At 43.6% G+C, this 24,329-nt stretch overlaps 1 protein-coding gene across 1 annotated transcript in view; it reads right to left on the bottom strand.

Moving 5' to 3' along the window:
• Positions 1-24,329, bottom strand: part of PTPRT (protein tyrosine phosphatase receptor type T) — a 778,866-nt gene that overhangs the window by 310,955 nt on the left and 443,582 nt on the right. Inside the window, exon 15 of the mRNA XM_069495747.1 lies at positions 22,971-23,080. Coding sequence (XP_069351848.1) covers positions 22,971-23,080 — 110 coding nt within the window. The remainder of the gene's footprint in view (positions 1-22,970; positions 23,081-24,329) is intronic.

The following is a 24,329-nucleotide window of genomic DNA, read 5'->3' as shown; positions in this document are numbered from 1 at the left end:
GACCCCATATAAATGCTCAAAAAGGAAGGGTCTGATTACCTTCCATTTTCCTGGAAAATGAGCTGCAGTTTTCTCTTCTCTTCTAAATGTACCAACGTGTGGTGTTTCCAGCAAGCCCCCCACCCCAACACACATCACCCCTTCTAAAAGGTGCTGCTACCTGCAGTGGGGTCCATGGTGGCCCCCAAAGGTACACCCACCTGGAATCTGTGAATGTGACATTATTTGGAGAAAGGGGCTTGGCAGATGAAATTAAGTTATGGAATCTTGAGATGGGATCATACTAGATTTGGGGTAGGCCCTAAAGCTAACGACAGGTGTCTTTACAAGAGGAAAGCAGAGTAAGATATGAGACAGAGGGAGAAGTCACTCTCCCAGCTTCAGACCTGGTCTCCCTCCTGCCCAGCTTTCTCACTGGCCTCAGGCTCCTTCCAGCCGAAGCCCCTGCAATCAGAGCGATGCCCACTCAAGGGGACGGTATCAACCCAGAAAAACGTCAAGGGGCTATGCTCATGCACATCACCGTCATAACCCTGGAAAGTTATCAAAAGGAAATAATTTAAAGACAGGAAAAAGCAAATTCATGAAGATGCTCATGGAAGCCTCATTTATAATGGAGACATATTGGAGGCTGTGTGAATGTCACAGGGGGTGGTTAAATAAATCACGGTAGTGCCACTTGATGGCACATTATGTGGCCATTAAAATGCTAATAGTCTGACTATGATATCATTTTAAGTGAGGAAAAAGCATTTAAAATTATAAAGATGCAATAATTACAACGATATAAAAATCTGATATGTATATAGACAGGGACTAGAAGGAAACATGAGAAAAATGTGAGATTCTGAGTGACTGAAATTGGTTTTTTTTTCCTGTTACTAATATTACATTTTATATATATTAATATAAACAGCTACCATTTTTACACAAATTTAAAGTTTGTGCTAAACTTCAACTTAACAGCTCCCAATAAATCTCTATTCATTTGGCATCTGCTGAACTAATCAAATGTTGCCGAGACGCAGAAGGGACCAATCTGTAAGCATTTTGGTTTTTTGCCCCTGCAAACATTTCTGTTGCTGCCATGGCTTTGGACACTCAAGTTTTTCTAAACATCAACAGAACCTTGCTTTCCTCAGCTGGAATCCAATGTCACAGGTGTACTTTTTCTGTGCAAAAAAAATACCCCCAGTTTACTGACAGAAACTTCATAAAGCCAGGATTACAGCTTTCAAGGTGACACCAAGGACATTGTCATCCTAGGACTCCTATGGGTCAGAATATAAGTTTCCCACCAACGTATACTGGAGCCCCACACAGAAAACACCAGGGTTGTCTGGTAATGAAGGGCTTCTGGCTCCCTCGGACTCTTCAACTGAGTGATACTCGTCTGTGGGGATTTGCAGAACGGGGGGTTCTGTGTCTTCAAAGCCTCAAGTAGCAAGAAGATGACCTGGTTTGTGCTTAATTTGGGGATGATTTACTTATTTACACATGCAACTGAAGTTCTTCATGATTAACTGGTGTCACTCAGAGTCACTGCCTATTCTATGGGGACGGATGTGGCAGCCCTCAAACCACATCAAATGTAGTGAAATCACAGCAAATTTCAGTGCCCCTGGGCATTGAGAAATAAACTTTGCCATTTTTACAGCTATGGACATTTTTTTTTCAGGAGAGGACACACATATGAAACAGTCCTGAGCAATATCTTTCTTCCCAAGACAAGAATGCAGGAGGGAATCTAGGATGGCATCAAGGTATCAGGTGGTTCCAGTAATAATCCTAAGTTAAAGAGAGGGGCACATCTCTGATATGTGCATGGAAGAGGATGGATTTGGGCAAATAGATAAGGACAAGAAGAAAACGAGAGATACTTTCCCTTTTCCATATTTCTGTGACATTAAGGAACTTACTGCTCCTGCTAAAATGGGATAGGTTTTTTGGGGGGAAAAAGGCCAAATAAAGTTTCGTATTAAATATCCATTGCATATCCACTTTGTGCTGGGCACAGTTCTAGATGTTGGGGAAACACTGATGAATAAGCCAAAGTCCTTGACTTGAGGTGTAGTGTGAGACACACACATCCACACACAGGTGTGCACATGCACACACACATGCACATGCACACTCACACAAAGATCACTGTATGTAATACAGTCATTGCAATGACAAATATAATCTAGAATATTACACGCAGGAGTGCATACACCATTTGGAGGAGGTGAGAGGAAATCTTGAAAGGAGGTAATGATCGTTCTACTCTCTGCTTTTATGAATTCGACTTTTTAGATTCCAGTGAGATCTAAGTGAGATCATGCAGTATTTATCTTTCTGGAGCTGGCTTATTTCACTTAGCATAACGCCCTCCAGGCTGGGGGATGGGAAAATGCGGAGATACTGGCCAAAGGGTTCAAAACTTCAGTTATGCAGGATGAATATGTTTGGGGGAAACTGATGTACAGCATGGAGAGGATAGTTAATAATACTGTTTTGTATACTTGAAATTTGCTATGAGAGTTGATCATAAGTGTTTTCATCATAAAAAAATTGTAACTATTCGAGGCGATGCATATGCTAATTAGCTTGATTGTGGTAATCATTTCACAATGTCTATGCATATCCAAACATCATGCTGCACACCTTGAATAGATACCATTTTTTGTTTGTCAGGTACACCTCAATAAAGCCGGAAAATGAAAAGAAAAGAGGCAATGGTTGAGATGATTGAGGTAAGCAGACTTTACCCCAGAAAACGGGGTGGGGGGGACCTCAAAGGCAAATCGAAGTATCAATGTGCACAAGGGTTCAGAGGCAAAGAGTAGCTTCTGGAAGGTGCTGCCAATAAGCAGCATGGTGCTGCCAGAATGTGGAAATGGAAAGAGGTTACTTGGGCATTTACTTAGCAGATTAAAAAAGAAAAGAAATGGAAAGAAGAGAGGGCCAGAAAGGAAGCTAAAGAGGTCAGGAGGGGTCAGGGAGCATCTGGATCCTGCGTTAAATAGCTGTGTGGCTGGTGACAGCTGCCTGTGTTCTCTGGGCTGTGTGTTTGGTAGGTTCCTCTGATGGCTGATGTGGAGGGCGGATCTTGGAGAAAGACGCTCGTGGGCAGGAGGAGCCAGCAGGTGATGGATGCAGGCATTCTGCAGAAGCTGAGGTCCCAACCAGGACTGAGGTAGGAGGGTGGGGATCAGTCCAGACAGATTTCACAGAGTTGCTGTCAAACTTGGCTGCACAAGAAACTCCTCTGGGCTCCATTTATAAGTGTTTCCTGGCCCCACTCCTGAAGTTTTTGACTCAGTGGCTTTCAGGAGGACCTGGACCTCCCTGTCTTTGTGAGCCTCCAGGACTTTGAAAGCTCAGCCAGGGTTGAAAGCCACTGATTTGGAACACAAAACCTGCTCTTCCTCCTTTCTTTCCTCCATTATTTCCTTTCTGTAACTGTCTATTTGGCACTTACCACATGGCAATGATTTACTAAGGTTAAAAAGTACCATGGAAGTTGAGAGATAAAGAAGGAAGAAAAGACCTTTGATCCTTTCAAATGTTTCTCAAACTTAAAAACCTGTGAACCTGTAAAACTTGTAAAAATGTGTCTTAGTTCTGGCTGCTGTAACAAATTGCCAGAGACTGGGTAACTCATAAACAATGGAAATTTATCGGAGCCTGGGAAATCCAAGATCAAAGCTCCCACAGATGTAGTGCTTGGTGAGAGTCTTTCCTCATAGACAGCACCTTCTAACTGTGACACGCGTGGTGGGAAGGGCATGCAAGCTCCCTCAAGCATCTTCTATAAGGGCACTAATCCCATTAATTAAGAACAGAGTTTTCCCAATCATCTAAACGTTTTATCGTCTCCCAAAAGCCCAGCCTCTTAAAACCACCATATTGAGGATTAGGTTTTAACATATGAATTTGGGGGGAAACAAACGTTCTGACCACAGCAACTCCTCAAGCACAAATGTGTGAACACCCCATGCCACAGGGTTCCATAGACCCCAGTTTGAGAACCACTGCCTTGAGCATCGCCTACGACCACTTGTCCACTGAGATTGAAACCACCCATCAGACATGGTCCCTGGACTCTCCTGCCAGCACTGTGGTTATGGAAGTAGTCATCCAGCTAGCCCAGGATAGATTTCCTTTCTTTTTTCTTTTTAAATAACCATTGATTTGAAAATGAGAAACTTCATGAACTGCCATAGTTGTTTACAGAGAGCCTTGTCCATTTTGACATTTCTGTGCAGATGTAGGAAAGGATTTTTTCAAAATTGACTTGGAATGGGAAACTTATTTCCAGTAATGAAAAATATCCCAATTTGCCTTCTGTAATTTTCCTTTGATGTTGACACACCTGCCAGTGTGACAGAAATTTGTGTCAGAACCCTCCCAGAGCCATCAGGTCAAGCATGCCATTCAGCTACATAAGAGGAGAGGGATGGGGCTTTGAACACCTCTTTCAGCGGCAGGAATGTTCAGGTTGAATGGGATTTGCAAATGCAGTAATGATGATGAAGTCATTTCCACTGAGGAGCATGATGCCTCCTCCTCTCAGTCTGGCCCACATGCTTCCTCCTGCCCACTTCCCTGTATCAGCCCGGGTCCGCCCAATATTGATGGAGCACCACACCTCAAAGATTGGACAGTTCTAGCTGGGGAGACACAATGTGGACTGGAAGGTTTCCAGGCTGGTTCCAGACCTCAGTCTCCCTCTTTATCACAAGACTGCCCCTTCACCCCCAGCTACAGGCTCATGTCCACCCCAGTCAGGTGGACTGATTGATCATGACTGAGAAATTCAGATAAATTCCACCAACATTTATGGAGTGTCTTTGGAAAAGGCACTGTGGCTAACTAGTTAAGTGGACAGGCTTTGAAATCACGCCTGGTAGGAATCCAGGTTTTGTTTACTAGTGGGTTGATCTTAGGCAAGTACTTCCCCTCTCTTAGCCTCAGTATTGAATGGCGGTAGTGATCCTCACCTTGACTTAAAGTGCATAATGATAAGCACTCTGAGTGATACATGGCAATGATAATGGGGTCTCAATGGGATCCCTGCAGGAAACAGATGGATAATTCAAGGAGAATTGAATAAAGGCACTGTTCACAATGCTATAGGCCTGTGGAGGGAAATGGGGCAGAGGTGTAGTGGAGGAGGGATTTTCTAAGGGAGGGCAGGAGGGGTGGAGGAGGAAGCAGGTCCCAGAACCTAGAAGGTCATCTTGAGAGGAGCTGTGATCCCTCTGGAGGTGAGGATGCTGGAACAGGGAAGATCCTCCCTTCCTCCCCTCCCTCCCTCCTTCTCCCCTGCAGGGCACCCCTGTGGCTGAACAGAGGGCAGGAAGGCAAGGCAGCTCAGTGGCATCTGACCTCCTGTGCCCAGGAGCAGGTAGAGAAGGATGGAGAGAAGACCTGGAGGAAGAAAGGAAAGGTACCAGCACCACTGCCACTCACAGAAGACCCATCATATGCCAGGTCTTGGGAGCTCAGCAATGAACAAAATGGGTCTGGGGAAGTCTAAGAATCTCCCCATCAAGTTTGAGAGGAGTCATAGATAGATGTAGAAATAAACAGTCACAGTACAGGACAATAAATGCTATTATAAAATAATATGTAGGAATCCCTAATCCAGGTGATGCAGAGGGACAAAGTGTCCCTGAAAGAACCCTTGAACAGGGTGCTGAGGATGCAGGAAAGGAGACATGGGGCTCCAGCATCCAAGACAGAGAGAAGAAGATAACAAGGGGACTGCGTGTGGCTGTGATGTGAAGCCTGTGGATTTGAGGGTGGACGTGTAAAAATGGGAAGGGCCACCAAGGGAGGGCCATCAAGGCTGGGTCTCCCGTGGAGGGAATTGCTGGTTGAGTTAAAGATGAGTTTAGATTTTTAGAGCCATTGGGATTTCCGACTGGATTTTAAGCAGTAGAGTGACTAGCACATTCTATATTTTAGAAAAATGACTTTGGTCACCTTGGGGAAGGAGGTAGGTGTTGGTTGTTCTGACTATGGTCCACGAGAAGCGGCATCAGGTTGTCAGATGTAACTGGGCAGGGGGGCAATCTCCCTGCAAGGTAGGGAAATCCTGAAGCAATAAGGGCAGGTTTCAGGGAGATCATGCTTCTAAAACTGAGGCTCCCAGCAAATGCCCCTCACATGCTGGGGAATCTTGGCCAGAAGACATTTTAGTGCAGTAAGTGCCAAACTGTAATGTGCATAGGGACCACCTGGGGCACTCGCACCAACACAGACCCTGACACAGCAGATCTGGGGCAGGACTGAGACAGCACATTTCAAACCAGCCCCCAGGTGATGCTGACAACAGAAGAATGCACTGAGCGGTTCAGCCTTAGAGGACAACTGCTTCAACCTTCCCTTTTGCAGATGTGCTAACTGAGGCCATGGAGGAGCATGACTGACAGTGTACCACAGAGTTAGCTGGTGGCAGAGCCTGTAGGAACATGGAGGTGCATTCTCCAATTCAGAGTTCTCCTGGGGACCCCAGGACCTTCTGGGAGATTACCGGGGACCAGGCACTCTCTTTGCTATGGAAGGGCAAAGGGGAAAGGGAGTGAACAGACGTTGATGAGACAAGTGTTCCCAGCATGTCCTTGGAGGGTGCAAATGGATCTGCCAGCACGTGTGATGAGCTCCTCACACATCAGCCTGCTCTGAAAGCTTCATGAAAGCTGACATAAATCTCTGGTGGGCTGCCAAAGGCCTTCTTCCCAGACATGGTGATTGGCATAAAAACTCAACACAGTACTCCAAACACATGCTCACACGGGTGCAATCCATTTGGAGAATGATTTGGCAATATGTAGCAAGAGTTACTAAGGTGTTTGTTCCATCCAACCCTGTAATTTCATGTGTGTGAGGGGGTGTCTAATGTAGACATTTATTAAACAGAGGAGAAAGAAAACCAGCAATGACATGGAATGGCTACTGGAGAGCTATGACTAAAATATATTTCTAATTCTTACAATATTCTTGAACTGTAGGCTTGAATGTTGCTTCTCCTACACACAACTTTTTAAAATTAAGCCATTAAGCTAACTCAAGTTCAGAGGTTAATTTGCCCCCAAATCACCTGTCTAGACAATGTTAGAACCAGGATTTGAATCCAGGTCAATGTGCTCTGATGGACAGTCTTTCCAACATGACACAATGCCTCCATAAGCACGAAGTTCAATGCCTCCATAAGCACGAAGTTTATCACAGTGTTATCAGAACTATGTGAAAAACGACAAGAGGAATGGATAAGTAAATTAGAGTATATACACTCAATGGACAATTATGCAGTCATTAAAACAGATAAGCTGTTTCCATGGTGCTATAAAGGCATCATGATTGTGATAAAATGCTTAATGACAAATTACAATAGCAAATTATAGTTAGGCAAAAGATATATGCATATTAACAAAGATAAAATACAAGGGAAAATAAGTGTTGTGGTTGGGGAAGAGATTATAGGTGATTTTTTCCCTCTGATATCCAAACCTATGTAATGTTGCTATAAAAATTGGCTGAGAGAGAATAAGATTCCAGAATGTGTTTGGTTTTGGGGAGTGCACAGAGCTGGTGGTATATATGAGATCCTTAAGGAGAGTTCAGTCCAGTCTAAAAACACCCACGCCTGCTCCTGTCTTCCTGTGGCTCTGCTTTTCAGCTGCAAAGACTCTCTAGAGCAACGGTCCCCAACCTTCTTGGCGCCAGGGCCCAGTTTCATGGAAGACAATTTTTCCACAGACTGGGAAGTTGGAGGGGGAATGGCTTCAGGATGATTCAAGCGTATTACATTTATTGTGCAGTCAAACCTCCTTGCTAATGACAATCTGTATTTGCAGCCGCTCCCTAGCGCTAGCATCACCACCTCAGCTCCACCTCAGATCATCAGGCATTAGATTCTCAGAAGGAACATACAACCTAGATCCCTCGCATGCACAGTTTATAGTAGGGTTCGTGTTCCTATGAGAATCTAATGCCCCTGCTGATCTGACAGGAGGTGGAGCTCAGGCGGTGATGCGAGCAATGGGGAGCAGCTGTAAATACAGATGAAGCTCTGCTCGCTCAGCCACCGTTCACCTCCTGCTGTGCGACCTGGTTCCTAATAGGCCACGGACGGGTACCAGCCCGCAGCCCCAGGGTTGGAGACCACAGCTCTAGATGACTGTTCTAGTATAGACCTCCCATCTCTGGCATCTTCCTCAGAAGGCTTCTACAGCACTGGTCCCTTCTTCCAAACAGAAACACAAGTAAGCATCATTAAACAGAGCTGTCTTCCAGAACTGCAGAGAGCACATTTTCATAGGAGGGGGAAGGACAAAGATTGCCTTTAAGCATCACAGCTGGTGACGTGCCTGATGCTTGCAGGGAAGGGCTAGACTTCAAGGGCATGTTTCACAGGACCAGGGAGAGTAGAAGTCCATCCTGCTAAGAGGCAAAACAGCTGTGACAGAAGGGAGATGTCCAGGCATCCTCAGTTCCCACCTTCCCCAAGTCCTCCTAGACATTCTGAGTCTAAGCCCCACCTTGGGCCAAGGGCATAGCAACAGCTTCAGCTAGGGTGGTCTTGATACCCAGGAGCCCAGTGTGCCTAACACAATCCCTCCTGGGAGGCTGCTGAAGCAATCCCACTTGCAGGCGGTCTAGACATTCTCTGCACTTCTACACAGAGGCTCGGGTCTTGCTGTAAATAGGCTGATCCTCAGGAAACTGAGCCTGCTGTCTGTTTTCATTTCTAACACTTCTAGTCCCCTTAACTCACCGCGTTGAGTCCATCCTTGAGATGGGAGTGACTCTGATACTGACATGTCTAGATCTTGCTTTAATCTACTGGTGACTGGACATCCAGCTGCCCAAGGGTGCTGCAGTCTCTAGGAAATTTCCCCAGAACCTCACACCACCTGTTTCATCTCGTTGGCCCCTAATGCTGATGTGCCTGCAGATATTGTAACAGAGTTCACTAGGATTATAACTGTTGTGAAAAGGGTTTGAAACTGAAACATGCTTAGAGTGCAGGAAAAAACAATCTAGAAATTACTGTAAAGATAGATTCTGTAGGACAAACCAATGAGTGAGTGCAGAGCTTCATTAATCTCCATATCAACGTCCTGAGAATAGGCAGAAGATGACTGGCAGGCTTCTCCTTGCAGGCTGACCCCACTGGATTGGCAATGCCCTCCCAGAGCACTGTACCATGATGAGAGGGAGCCTGAGGCCAAGTCTGTGTGCAGTGGAAGAGCGTGCTCTGATAGATTCTGATGTCATCATGGGAAAGGTATTAGGGAGCAGTGAAGATATACACATGTCCCATATTCATCTCCCTCGGTTAGAAAATAAACAAACTGAAACTTAAGTTTTATAACAAGGAGGAAAATATGGCTGTCACTTCTAACCTCAGGTTTATAGATTTCCATCCAGATTCGTACATACTGTTCGACTCTCCTCCCTTAGATCCATTTCTATTGAACAGAGAGAGCTATTATTTTGAGCACAGCTCTCGATCAATGGAATGTGTGTGAATGCCTCTACTTGCTACTGACAAATCTATTGAGAGAAAAAAGGAAGCAGGAATTCAAACTCTCCCAACCAACTGTTTACAGACATCCAGGTCTCTCTTATCATACCTCAAACATCGTATCTTATGTTCTAGGAAGAGCAATCAACATATTCCGAAAAAAAGTGATTCGAAAGTAAAGTATGATCTATGCATTCCGGAGAACACAGAGCCATTAACAGGATAGTTATGTAGATTATGTAGAAATGGGAATATGTTGGCCATAGTGAAAATAAAAAATGTCATTGTAACCATGTCAAAGACATTGCAAATACACAAGAACTAGAAAGAAAATGAACCCAGGTGAAAATGTTTAGTATGAAAGGGATAGGGGTTACTTTCCACTTCCTCTCTTCCTAACACCATGCAATGTTGTTATGTCACTAACATGAACAAAGAATAAATTATTTTAAAAATAAAGCAATCATAGGGAAGTTGATATTTAAATTTTTATTATGACTGGTGCCTTAACTTTGATTAAAGTTTGGAATACAGTATTATTTGTTAAATTTTTTTTGTATTTATTGAGTATCTACTTTGTGCCAGGTACTGTTCTAGGCACTTGGGATACAGCTGTAAATAAAGATCCCTAACCTTGACAAGTTTACATTTTAGTATTATAATTGAATTCTATGAGTTGAGTATAAACGTATTGGTCACTGGACACTCATGTGGTCTATCAGAGATTATTACAGGGCTTGGGACATAATGTTATGATTTTATATGGTTCTATAAGGTCGTATCTGTGGACTAATAGATACCAAGAGTTACCCCTGACTATTGCTGTAACTCAGCAATCAAAGGGAACCTCTCCAATCTTCATTCATAAGGAAAAAAAAGCACCACCACATTTGAGTGCCTACTATGTTCCAGGCACTGTGTAAGGAATTGAGTTCTTTCCAGAGGTGAACTAGATAGCTATCTTATCTATTAATCAGTTCATCCACCCATCCATCCATCTATCTGGTCCTGCCTTCAAGGCACTTATAGGGAGATACATTAATAAACAAACACATAATAATTCTGAATTGTGGTACATATTACTCAGGAATGGGAAGCAATGGTGGAGAATAATGGTGAGTGGGTAGAGTCCTACTTTAAAGCTTTGGAGGTGGTGGTGTGCATGTTGGCACCTGTAGTAGGAGAAGGAGTTGGCCATGGAAGATGAAGTGGAAGAGCTTTCTGGTAACTAAGAACTCCACGTGCAATGAGCCTGAAGCAGGAGGGAAACTGCCATATTGTAGGACATAAAAGAAGGCCAGTGAGTCCAGAGGAAAAAAGAGAATAGAAATTGCAAGTCTTTCAGACCTAAGTTGGCAGTCTGGATTTTATGTGAAATGCAGTACCTCTCTAAGTAAGGTAATAAAACCATGGGAGACATTAACAAAAACCTAAATAAATATAGAGAGATTGCATATTATAAAGATATCAATTACCCACATATTGTTCTATCCATTCAAGGCAATTCTAATCAGAACTATAACAGATGTTTTCATTGAATTTGATAAGTAGATTCTATAATGAAAGAGCCAAGGGCAAGAATAATCAAGATATTTCTGAAGAAGGATGAGGAGGAGGGATCTTCTCTAGCAGAGATCAGGAGACTGTGAATCTGGAGCAATTAGGATCGTGTATGGTTGTGGTGTACAGAGACCAGTGGAACAGAGAGCTCAGAAAAAAACTCATGCACGTAAGGAATTTTTGCAGAAGTCAGATATGGCCTGGTAGAGCAAGGAAAAAGAGAGACTATTTATTAAAAGGACCTGGGAAAAGCATTATCCATGTAAGAAAAAAATGAATTTTACACTCCATCTCACACCATACACAAAAATTAATTGCAGATACATCAAGGACTTAAATTTCAAGAGCAAGACTATACAACTTTTGGTAGAAATATAGAAAAATCATCTTTTTAACCATGGTTTCTTTTTCTTTTCTTCCCCCCCCCTTTTTTTTTTGAGATAGAGTCCTATTTCGTTGCCCTGAGCCTAGCTCATAGTAACCTCAGATAACCTCAGAATCCTGGGCTCAAGCCATCCTCCTGCCTCAGACTCCCGAGTAGCTGAGACTACAGGTGCACACCATCATGCCTGGCTAATTTTTCTATTTTTAGTAGAGATGGGGGTTTCATTCTTGCTTAGGCTGGTCATGAATTCCTGAGCTCAAGCAATTCTCCCACCTCGGCCTCCCAGAGTGCTAGGATTACAGGTATGAGCCACCGTGCCCAGCCAAGACTTTCTTAAGGACACAAAATGTGTCAACTATATAAGCAAAGGCTGATAAATTGACTATAATTAAGGACTTTCATTTACAAAAGATACCTTGGAAGAAGTAAAAACAGAAAGTTACATATATAACTGGCAAAACATTATCAAAAGTCTATTTAAAATAGACTTACATCATCAATCAGAAAAGAACATATAACCCAATAGAAAAATGGGCAAACATCAGTAGACATCCCACAAAGACTGAAATACAAATGAATAACAAATATATGAAGAGATATTCAACCTTATTAATGACTGAAGGAATACAAAGCAAGACAACAATGAGATGCCACTTTATACTTATTTAACTGGCCAAAATGAAGACTTCTGATGATACCAAATATTGGAGAGAGTTTAAAATTATAGGCCTTCTTCTGCTTTACCCTGCATAAGTGTAAATCAGTGAAACCAGTTCAGAAAATAGTTCGTCATTTTTTGTAAAGTTAAACATTCATTTACCATAGGACCTAGTTTCTAGACAGAAATTCAAGAGAAAATCTTGCACATATACTATAGGAGGTATATACAAGAATGCTCATTTCATCACTGTGATAAAGGCAACATTCTGGAAGTAATGTTAGCAATACAACATTATATAAAAATGTTCCAAAAGATTATATACAACTTAAAAATCCTTTATTAAGTTAAAATACTAGTAAAATAAATCAATGTGCTTTTAAGGAATGCATAGAAGTAGTAAAACTATATAAAATGTAAATGAATTATGCACAAGATTCAGGACAGTGGAGGAGTCAGGAAGATGAAATGGGGAGACATAAGTCGATGTAGATGTGCTTTTGTAGATCATAAGTAAATGTCAGATACTGTCCAAGTTCTGATTGTCTTGTTAGGTGGTGTGTTACTGAAAAATGAATGAATAAATAAATAGAAAAGAGGGTCATACACGGACCAGTGAGGAAAGTGTTTCATGAAACTAGGAGTAAGATTAATCTGATTTTGGGCACTCAAGTTGTAGGTCAAAGCAGGAAGGGCCTTTTGAATCTATCTGGTCCAACGCTCTGAAGTTAGAAATGTGGAAACTGAGGCCCAGGTTGGGAAAGGGACTCAGGTAGTTCAAGTACATTACTTGGCAATGGCAAACCAAAAGTCAATCTTAAATTTCCTAATTGCACAATTCACTGTGATTTACGGTGATACACGTGCATTAAAAACATGCATAAACTAAAAAAGAAACCAAGAAAGCAGTGACCATTTTTATGCCATTTCGAAGGACTCTGAGGAAGACCTGGTAGGTGTGTATGTATGGATGCATGTATGTGTGTATGCATGTATGTCTATTAACATATGCATTGAAACCACAAGAAGGTAGACCAAGGTCCTATGGGTGTCAGATCTAGGGAATTACTTTTCTTTTGGTGAAGAGTAAAAAAACAAAAGTAGTCAAAGGAAAAGGGCCCACTGGTTTGGGGTGAGGGGAGAAAAGCCATCTGCTGCCTCCTGAGCCAATGAAAGGATGAGCAACGAATCACTAATTTGAATTCCAGACTCCAGAGACCCCAGAACGGAGGCTCCAAATGTCCTGATGAGAGAGGAAAACCTGCAAACACCCTTCATTTTGTTTTGACCAAAACAGAAGCGAAAGAGCCGGCCAGTTAAAAGCGGCGAATTCATGCTGCATTGCCCAGCCCCAGCGGAGTTCCAACAGCAATAATGCGGTAAAACATCTGAGATGAAAAGATGACAACTTGTGATGTTTAAAGAGACACTTCGCAACTTAAACACCACTTCTGGGCATAGTTTATCGAAAGGACCACAGCAGCCAGGGAGAGGGTGCGTCTCTAGCCGCATGGCTGCGTGTACACGAGGATACCCTACAAAGGCCTCTGGGTCCATGCACAGTGCATCAGAATGAAGTTTCCTTCCCATCTAAGGAACGTGAAGGAGCCCATGCCGGGCGAGATGCAGAACTCACTCTTCAATTCCTTCCTTCCTCTCTCCTAGGACAGCTGTAAATGCATAGAATTAAATTTAACCTGGAGATTTTTTTTTTAATCCCAAATTTTTCTTTAACAAAATCTCTAGAGAAGAATTAGTGCAGAAGTTTATGAGAAACAGTTGGGGGCCTGCTGAAGTGACAGGCAGTTTCTCCCATGATGTTACCATGGCATAGACAATGAGGGGACCAGGAGGTCCTCCAGTTTGGGAGAAAACAGATATAGCCCTGTATCACGCTGCCATACAAAATGCATGTGTGCATACACATACCAGTGTCCAACTACATAAACTTGCAAAAATATATGCTCAGACACGTACACACCAAGACAAACATACTTATTCCCATGTGTGCACTGCAGGCTTATTTTCCATGCAGCAACCCCCATTGTTTTTCTACGGCTGAACTGAATGATTCATGTTGACTGTGAAAACCTTCTTATTGCCGGGAGAACATGATTTGCAGTCCTTTCCATAAGGAGTGCTATGCATCTGTTGATTTCCATTGTCACATTACCTGGCTCCATCACAAATACCTGTGTTGTAATAGAGAAAAAGAAACACCCCAAGGCAAATATGTAGGCGGTCCTGATATTCCACAAGTGGATGACAGGCACCTCTAATGGGCCCACTTACATAAATGAAACTCACTCACATCAGAATGCAACTTCCTCTCCTCGCAGACTCTGAGTGCCAGAAATCATTCTTTTCAACCGGAGCTGTTTCTATTGAAACACCTGTCAGCCTCCCTGTCAGCCGAGTGACCTGTACATGGCATCTACCCAGGGATGCCTGCATTTTTCACGTTTCTGGAAGAGACACATCCTATGGAGGCTGATTGATGAGCTGAGGGCTAGAAGAAAAAAAAAAAAAAAGGCTCCTAGACATCCCGGGGCCTTGACTTTTAAGATTTAGGGAAGGCCTCTGGGCAAATCTATTAAGTTTTTGTGTATGTGTGTGTATCTTTTTTTGATCTCACAAAAAACACAACAGAACTAACTTCTACTATCCAGGATAGAATGAAAGATTTGTAAGGGAAGGTCTGTAGTGGGCTTCAGCATCAGAGTTGCAAGATGCCATTAGTAACGTGCAAAGGGATATTGACAGAATGATACCTCCCTGTGTGTCTTCGATTACTCCATACACTGTTTAGCAACCTTGGGAGAAAAAGGCCACTGCTTCTTGAACTTGATTCTTAAAGAAAATTAACACCTAGCACCTGCCTGTGCATGAGTGAGTTGGCTGTCGTGTAACATCGGACAGAGGTGGAGTCTGGCAGAGGGAGAGTGAAGACAGTGTGAGCCAGGACCAAGACTGGTTTTTTTTTTTTTTTTTTTTTAGCAGGTATTAGCTGGGATAACACATCAGAGGAGATTGCATCCATTTCACACAATGCTTCTTCCCAACCCTGGATTACATTAAAAATTGCCAAGGAACTTAAAAACAACAAACAAACAAAAATAACACAAGGATAGAATCCCTCACCCAGAGATTCTGATTTATTTGGACTGCAATGAGGCCCATCCATCCATCCATCCATTCAGGTATCTATCTATCCATTTGTTTCTCTATACTGTTTAAAGCTCTCAAGGTATTCTTCTTTTCAAAAAATAAACTTTATGTTTTAGAGCAGTTTTAGGTTGACAGCAAAATTGAGCAGAAGGTATCTCAAGGCGTGATTCTAATCTTCAGCCAGGCTTGAGAACCACTAAATTAGTTAGACAAAAATTTCATCATTACCCCTTTTAAGATAAAGCACAAATCTGCACATTCATCCAAGGAATATTTACAGGGTACACACTGTGTGCAAGCTACCATGTTAGGTCCTCAGGACACAGGACACATTGAAAAGCACAGTAAATATGGCCTGTGTTAGTCATTTCCAGACCGAGGGCCGTCAGCTGGGAACCAGGGGAGAGCTGATCTTGCAGTTCAGGTCTGAGAGTCGTCTGCTGGCAGAATTTCCTCTTGCTCAGGAGAGCTTAGCCTTTTGTTCTATTCAGACCTTCAGCTGATCGGACGAGGCCCCATCCGTATCAGGGAGGGCAATCTGCTTTAGTCAAAGTCCACTGATGTAAATGTTAATCGCATCCAAAAACACTTTCACAGAAATATCTAAAAGAGCATCTCGCCGCACTTTTGCCAAACTGTGATCCAGCGAAGTCGACATAAAATTCACCAGCACAGGGCCTGTGCCCTCATGGGGACAAAAGTCCACTGGAGGGCGGGATAGCACTCAAGTAACAAACAAAACAAGTGCAGATTGTGGAAATGGTAAGAAAAAAAGCAAGGCACTAAGAGAGAAAGCAGACAGGAACCTGTTTTGGATCAAGTGGACACGAGAGGAGAAAAGCCTCTTGGAGGTGAAGAATAGGAAGGAGCCAGCCAGGAGTGTGACGTTCAGAGTGCCACAGGCAGAAGGAGGGGCATTCACCAAGTCACATGGGCTGCAAAGAACTGGATGAGCCTGAGACCGTGTCAAACGGCTGGAGGAGCCGGACCACAGTGAGCAATGGGAAGGGAGGTGGGAGACAAAGTCAGAGAGGCAGGCAGGAACGGGATCGTTCAGTGACCTGAAGCTAAGATGAAGCCAAAGGACAGAAGGGACAAGACCAGATTTACTTTTTAGATGTTCTGTCCAGCTGCAGTATGGAGAAGTGGAATAGGGGGAGGGTGGATGTGGGCCAGCAGGAGGTCCTGACATGGTCCAGGCATCCGATGGGTGCTCATAACAGGGTGTGGCGGTGGAGACGGGGCCACTAGGTCTGACCTGTGTCTATTGTGGCAGGAGAAATGCTCAAACTTTCTGGTGGATTAGCCATGTGGCAGCGGGGGGCAACAGATTACCCTCACATTGGTGGCTGCAACAATTCAAAAGAAACAAAGAGTTTTTTTTTCCTAGTTACCAACCTGGCTTGAGTTATACCCAATAGCAGCCAGCATTATGCAAATTGTGTGTTCTAATTAACTAAGATCTAGTTTGAATTATGCAAATTCTTGCTTGGGGCTGAATTAGTCACGATCCAGCTGATTTCTTCCTGCCTAGACTACCTCCTGGCCATCTGGACCATGATGTCCCATCCTACCCACTGCTCCTCTGGGGGTCAGAGTCACAAGCGAGTCTGGGGTCCAGGACCACTGAGTGGTCACCGCGGCCAAGTGGAAGAACAGGGAGAGGTGTGTCGGTGCATCGTTCGTCCAAACAGAGCTGGGAAGCTCCGTGGGCCTCTCCCTTCGAGAGTTTGCTCATCAGCTTATCCTCACAGCTGGTCCCCTCTCTCCATCAGCGTTTGTGTTTGCTTTTGTCCTGTTCAGAGCTCTCTGCCTCGGAAGACGCCCCAGCCTTCTTGCAATGCACTCTGTTGATTGCTGGGGCCCGTGCTTTTTGATCAGATTGAATCCAACTATCTGTATGCTGCAAAAATATTGACAAACCCTCTGACCTACTGTACCTTTTAAAGGCACTCCCACCCAGGAACGCCGCCTTGCTTTATTGAGGCACAGCCTGTGTTTTATTTAACTCTGAACGCCAGGCACCTAGAATAGCTTGTAAGATAAATGCCAATCAACTCCAGCATAATCAAGACACCCATTCCTGCCTCATTAGGGTCTTCTCATTCCCTTTAAGCTTCTCAGATTTATACACTGTAATTAGAAACTTGGTGATTTTGACTGCTAAACAGAAAGGCTTACTGGGAAGCTTCACATGTCTGAATTTTAAATATTTTCACACTTCGCTAACCTAGTTGCAAAGTGTAACATCTTCTGGCCCAATTCCTTCACACTGTGTGATTTTTATTTTTGGACAGAGACGAGAACAATTAATTGAATTGAAACACATATTGATTACTGTTTTTCATGAACTCTGAACAGCTTGCCTCTAAATGATTTTATTGAAGAGTTTTTAGACAACTGTTTGGCTGGATTCTGACTCTGCTGACCTCATTCTGGCTGTGAGTGCCTGTCTGCAGTTGTGACGGTCTGAGTTTTTGGTGAGTTGTCGTTGTTTCCAAGAGCTGAGTCAGAACAGGATAGGCCACGCTATCCCTCTTTACGTACAGGCCCTGATTGGGGAACCTTAATTTCTCATTCAAACCCAAGAGCAGGGTTCTGGAAGAATCTATGTGAATCACATGCTTTCCATACGCCTGTTGAAAATACTCAGCTCTTTCGACCCCAAGTGAGCAGGAATATTCCCTAGTTCATTCAACACCCACATTATTCATGCAAAGACTGCGATGTTTTCATCAAGCAGAGCTTCCAGATGAGTCAATATTCCCTCACCACCTCTAGCACCCCCCTGTGCAAATCCAGACTGTGAGATTTTTAGAACGTTTCCTGGACTGGTGCTTTTTATGCCTTGATGTGCACACAAATCACCTGGGGATCTCGTTAATGCAGACTCTGATTCAGTGGGTCTGGGCTGGGTCTGAGATTCCGCATCTGTAAACATGCTCCCAGGTGACGTTGACGCTGACGGTTTGTGGACACAGGGCATTTGATGCTACCTCTCTCTGTGCACGATCTGTCACTCTAGTAGGAGAGTGATCATAGAAGTGCATTCTTTATCTCCCACTAAAGTGCAAATCTTGAAGATCTGAGGCCATGGTCTAATGCATCCTAAAACTTCCTGTTGTAGCTGAGGTGAGGCTGGCTGCCGTGGGCTCTGACGAGCATTCTGAGCTCCCAGTTCGGTGGGCAGAAACAGAGGTCACAGCTGCTGCAGAATTAGTTTGTTTCACAGCCCCGGGGTGGCAACAGGGTCAGGGTGAGACTCCCAGCCCTCAGGGAAGGAGGGTCCAGGGTCTAACAGTATATGGCTCCAGGCAGCTCATCAAGGTAAGAACTCATTACTGAAAGGAGGGTGTCAAGGCTGGGTTAGCAGCAGGAAAGCAGCAGCTGTAACAAAGCTTTCATGTCACTTGCCCAGGGACAAGGTCTTCCAGTAAATAGCTGAGCCCTCATCGCAATATCACAAATGATGGAATGTCCTTGCCTCCTGGGGCATTTTGCAGATGTTCCCAAGATGCCTGTGTGCCCACCATCCACATAACAGCTGGGTGATCTTTTAAGAATGTAAATCGGATTCCTTCATTCCTCTGATTAAAACCTACTTAGAGCTTTCCATTTCTCTCAGGATAAAACGCGAACTCTAGGGGCTCTGCATTCCCTGCCCCTGTTCCCTGCCCCCATCATGGTCTTACCACTGTCCTCCATGCTTACCAAGCCTTGGTTACCCTGCTGTCCCTTCTATTTTTCAGACACACCAAAGTCATTCCCACCTCAGGGCCTTTGCACTGGCTGTTTTTCTTCAAGTGTCATCACTGCTTCACCTTCAAACACTTTGGGCAGCTTAAAAGGTAAGGTTTAAACAGCAAAGCAACTCCAAAATGAGATGGAGCCTTTGATTTTGTGGGTTTGACATGGATTTACTTTTCCCTTCATTCTTACCCAGTTGAAGCCTTGGAACAGTCTGACACCTTCATGGGAACTGAAGCCCAGAGACAAATGGGACTTAATCAAAGTCACTCAGATTTTGGGGTTGGAGGCAGAATTGTCCAACCATAGATCCAGAGGTTGTGATTTGGACTCATGGGAAAATAAATTTAATCTTGACAGTAATTGGACCTGCTATATTTAGCAATGACACAGTTATAATAATGAAACACCTCATCCCTCCCTTGCCCCCACTTTTTTTTTTTTTTTTTGCCTTTTGAATTTACCAAGTACAAGGTTGTGCATAGGAGGGCATACTGGATTTCTCCTCCATTTGTACTATCCTATTTTTCTTTGTAACAAAATACTCTCTTTGAGGTCAGAAGAGGGTGAATTTTAATTTATGGATTTCTCTCTTGAAATTACAATTAGAACCTAACTTTAAAAATCAAATTGGTTTCATCTAATTAAATTTGGAAATTGCCTCATAAAGACACTCTTTGTTATAAATGTCTTTAAAAACAAGGTCCCCTGCTTCCTCTCTGGGACTGGATTAGGTTGGGCCCAGCATGGAGGGGACTCCCCATACCTCTGCTCGGGAGAACTCACTCTCCTATCAACAGGGAAAATGTTCTAAAGAGTAGTGTTTTCTAGAACAGCACTGTAGATTTTAATGCCCGAAGGAATCACCCGGGGATCTTGTTAAACTGGAGATTCTGATTCAGGATGTCTGGAGGGGCCTGAAATGCTGCATTTCTAACCAGCTCCCAGGGGACACAGCTGCTGCCGGTCCTTGAACTGCACTAGGTTGCAGCAAGGGCCAAGACATCCCATCCGAATCTAGGAGACATGGGTTTGTCGTCTTGGCTGCATGACCTTGGTCTTTCATTGCACCTCTCTGCTCCTCAAGTTCCTCATTTGTATGCAATGATAACAGCTAACATTTATAATGTTATTTCTAAATGCCAAACACTGTGAAAAACATGTATTTAGTGTGATCTTCACAACAACCCTATAAGGCAGTTTTATTATTCTCTTGATCTTTTCAGATGAGAAACCTGAGGTTCTAAGAGGTTACAGGATGTACGCAAGGTCACAAAGTAAGTAAAGGTCAGAGCTGGGATTCAGATCTAGGCTGTCTGATCTCCAGAGTCAACATTTGTACCTTCTTGGGCCTGGATAGCTTGTGACACACGTGATCACAGTCATGTTTATGCTCAAACTACAATGGCCTAGGCCTACAATCTCCTTAGCTTTCTTCATGGCACCCGTCAAGAATTTTGGCATATTCCCAAAAGGTACCATCAAATGTTTACAAACAAGTGAGCCAGCTGCAATACTCTGGCCTGGTTCTCTGCAATCATAGCCCAAGTAGCAACCAAGAAGCTACTTGAGGGCATCTTGACATAGCTGTCATTAGTAGAGTCCATCATGGGAGTGCCAACATCCCACGCATCTGGTCTTTTAAAATTCACAAGGCACTGGGTTCACACAGAAGTGAAAAGAGTGTGCCTGGAGCTCTAGAGAATGTGCCATAAAATGATGCCTCAACTTCAGGAGCTATTGCTCAAGCAGGGCATCTAACCTAACAGTTGTGTTTGCACCCTGGCTCTCCCTCTATTTCTTTCTTCTTATCATGGAATAGCAATCATGATATTGCCAGTCCAGTCCAATGCATAATCCTACTAGAGGAAAAAGTATATTCCTTCCAAGGAAGAAGTCTGTGCAGAGATATAACTCCACCTGCAGCATGTCCTAGACCAATGGTTTCCGAGTGCAGGTAGGTTCAAGGACCAGGGCCTTTTCATGACAGAATCATCATCAATCCAAGGCAAAATCAGAAAAAAATAAAGTAATTGCTATGAGTTAGTCATAAAGCTAAATTTATTCAATTTGAAGGACTGCCTTTTATTTTGAAATTATGCTCTTTCTACATTTTAGAATTATGTCTTTTATTAAATTATGTTGATAAAAACGGCAAATTGCCCCATGCTAATCCCCCAAACCTTTTGAAATGTTAGTGGCCTGTGAATTCCAAAAGTCTTGAACATCTGGCTTAGACAGCCTTTTACATAACAGTACTAAGGAATTTAACTCCCTAAATCGTAGGTCCCTTCCCTCTGCTTTAGGAAGAACAGACTGTCACACTCAATAGATCTCTATTTCATTTATATGTGTGTATGATTGTGGTCTCCGCTTTACAAAGAATAGCATGTAGCTTTGAAATGATTGGATTTTGTTCCAGTTAAATTTCCAGTCCCTGTCTTCCCAGACAAGATTCTGAACATGTCCTAGGCAAAGTGTATAGGTACAAGGCCATCTCTTCCTCCTGGATCATCCCTAGGAATGAAGCTTCTCTCAAGCGTGTGCCCGGAGAAGGCTCATAAATGGTGGGGATAGATGTCTGTTCCCTCCTTCACGTAGGGATCCTGGGAGCTGCCCCAAGCTCCTTGCAATTTCTGAAATGGGGACGTTAGATAGCTCTTCTGAGAAATGCAAGATTTAGTGAGTCAAGGTGTTTTCTTAAGCACCTTGCATGCATTGGATAATCTCTTCCCTCAGAGAGCTCTGAACACCTTCTAAGTCTTTCTAGAGAGTCCCATCAGATTAATCCCATTTCTCCCTCATCAAATACCCATTGACTTTCCTCCCCAGCCAGAGCTCACCTTCCCTAATGGCAGCAACATTCTTCCCCAAGCCCATTCTCTAGGTGCGTGTTTCTGCGTGTTTCTGCGTGTGCAGTCAGTGGCTTACACCTTTCCACAGGTCCACGTTTTAGCCTGGGGGTGCTGGTGTCTTTGCCTTCCTCAGACTCCCTGGGGCAACCCTCAGGCAGCGATTACCACCTTCATTTTACAGATGAGGAAAATGAGGCTGAGAGAGAGGAGGAACCTCCCAAAAGTCACTTGAGATTATGGTAGTGCTATTAGGACACTAGGCTATGTCATTCCAGCTTCGACATCTGTGCCCTTCCCTCTGCATTGCTGTGTTTTTCTGTTTCATCCAGCATTGCAGTCTTAGTTGTCTAAGAATACAAGGTGTGCAAGGAGGGTCAATCTTTACCTACATCCCGATACTTGAATCTTAGCTTCATCGGTTTTGTTGATGTTTTGTTTTGTCTTATTTTGCAATGAACTTTTATATACTCTGTTTTAGTTTTACAAGTTTTCAGGAAGCCATATTGTGTTGGCTTGATGGGAAAATTCCTATCTGAGTAGGTTCTGTTCCATCTCTGATAGGATAAGGCCCTGCTAATGCTTGGAGAGGGGATTTGGACACTAACACCTGGGTTAAAAAATATATCTTTGGGCACAGAGCAATTTAAATTTTACCAGTCCTGTACCCCTGTGGCAAAGGGTCACCATGGGGTTCTTTTCAAAGCCCAGGGGCTGATATGCGTGGGCTGAGCATCATGTGGGTCTTGAAGTTTCCCGGATGAGTGTTAACCACCGTTTGCCTGGCCTGGATCAGGATAATCTGACTCCATGAGTTCTGACTCCTTTGTGGAAGAGATCAATTGTCACCATAAGCACCTCTCTGGATGATAGCATGTCCAAATTTCTTTATCTCTGGGGCTATCAAGACAGCTCAATTGTGTGCCCTTGTGTTTTCTTCCCATTGTACTGTCAGAAACCTTTTGACAAGTTGTGTCTCACTTACCTTTATGCCCTCAATGGAAGGGATATTCACCAACTTCAGGACGAAGTGACCTGAACAATGTTAAGCCAAGGACGCAGCGCAAGGGGCCGCCTTACCTCATAGAGTGTGATGACCCCATTGGTCTCATTAGGAGGTTTCCACTGGATGTAGATCTTCTCCTCAAAGGGCCCCCCTTGGATGGATTCGAGAGGAACAGCTCCTGGAACTACAGAATGGAAAAGTTATGAACTCGATGTCACTTTCCATGTCATTTCTCCAACCCAACTGACCTAGAACAGGGTTGGCAAAGTTTCTATAAGGGACCAGATAGTATTAAATAAATATTTTAGGTCTTATGTGCCATACTGTCTCTGCTGCAACTACTTAACTCCTCCACTGTAGCACAAAAATGGCATAGATAATCCCTAAATGAATGGACATGGCTGTGTTCCAATAAAACTTTCTTTCAAAAAATTAGGCAACGGGCTGGATTTGACCCTTGAGCCATAGTTTGCTGACCCCTTTTCAGAAGGCAGATCAGGCTTTTTCATCTGCAGCCTGAGCACGTCTGTTCACGAACTGAACCCAGTAAGAGCGGAGAGGACATACACAGGCCCCAGTTCTGCCAGCAAGTGGGAATCTGGCCTTTGCTTTAGGATTTACACCAGAGGGATGGAAAGTGAGCTTCCCCATCATTTTACCAGCTATCATTTTCCTAACCCTGCCAAGTTTTCTCCAACTTTAGGACGTGCTTCCTCTAATTCCTGAATCCAGCAGGAACTGTGTGCCTTGAAACCTCAATCCAATTAGAGGAAACTCGCCTGCCTTGCTCCTCCAAGAAGGCAGCCAGCTTCCCTTGCTGCAGAGTTCTCAATGCCTGGCATGGGGCAGACACTTAATAACTATTTGCTGGTTGGATGAATAAGCCAATGAATGACCTATGCCAGCATTTTGCCCTAATGAGCACAACCTTTCCTGGGGCTGCTTCTGTAAGCAGGTCAGTCTTCCTGCCAGCGTCCTCCTGCTGGACCGCACCATCCTTACAACTGGCTGAAAGATGCTGAACCAGAAAATAGAAATGATTCCCCAAACTTTCAGTGATAAGTCCCTAGGGAATCACGAGTTCCTGTAAATTATTAGCAGATCTATTTATATTTTTGCATTATCAAAGCAGGTACTTTTACTGAGCACTTCCTCTTTGATTGGAATTTTACATACATTATTTCACTTAAGCCACAAACCAGCGCTGCCCAGTATGTAGTATCTCCTTTGTGCCAATAAGGGAACTGAGGCTGAGAGAATTCAATAATCTGCTCAAGGTCATGTGGCTTTTAAGTTGCAAAGAGGGAACTAAACACCTGTCTATGAGCTTTACAGCATATAGCCTTAATCATCACGCTATGCCTGTCTACATATAGCCTCGGCCATATGTTGCAATCAGTTCCGCATTGTTAAATTAAAACATACTGAGTTTT

Source organism: Eulemur rufifrons, chromosome 20 (genome assembly GCF_041146395.1).
Source record: "Eulemur rufifrons isolate Redbay chromosome 20, OSU_ERuf_1, whole genome shotgun sequence".
NCBI lineage: Eukaryota > Metazoa > Chordata > Mammalia > Primates > Lemuridae > Eulemur > Eulemur rufifrons.
This window is presented reverse-complemented; position numbering and strand designations above follow the sequence as displayed.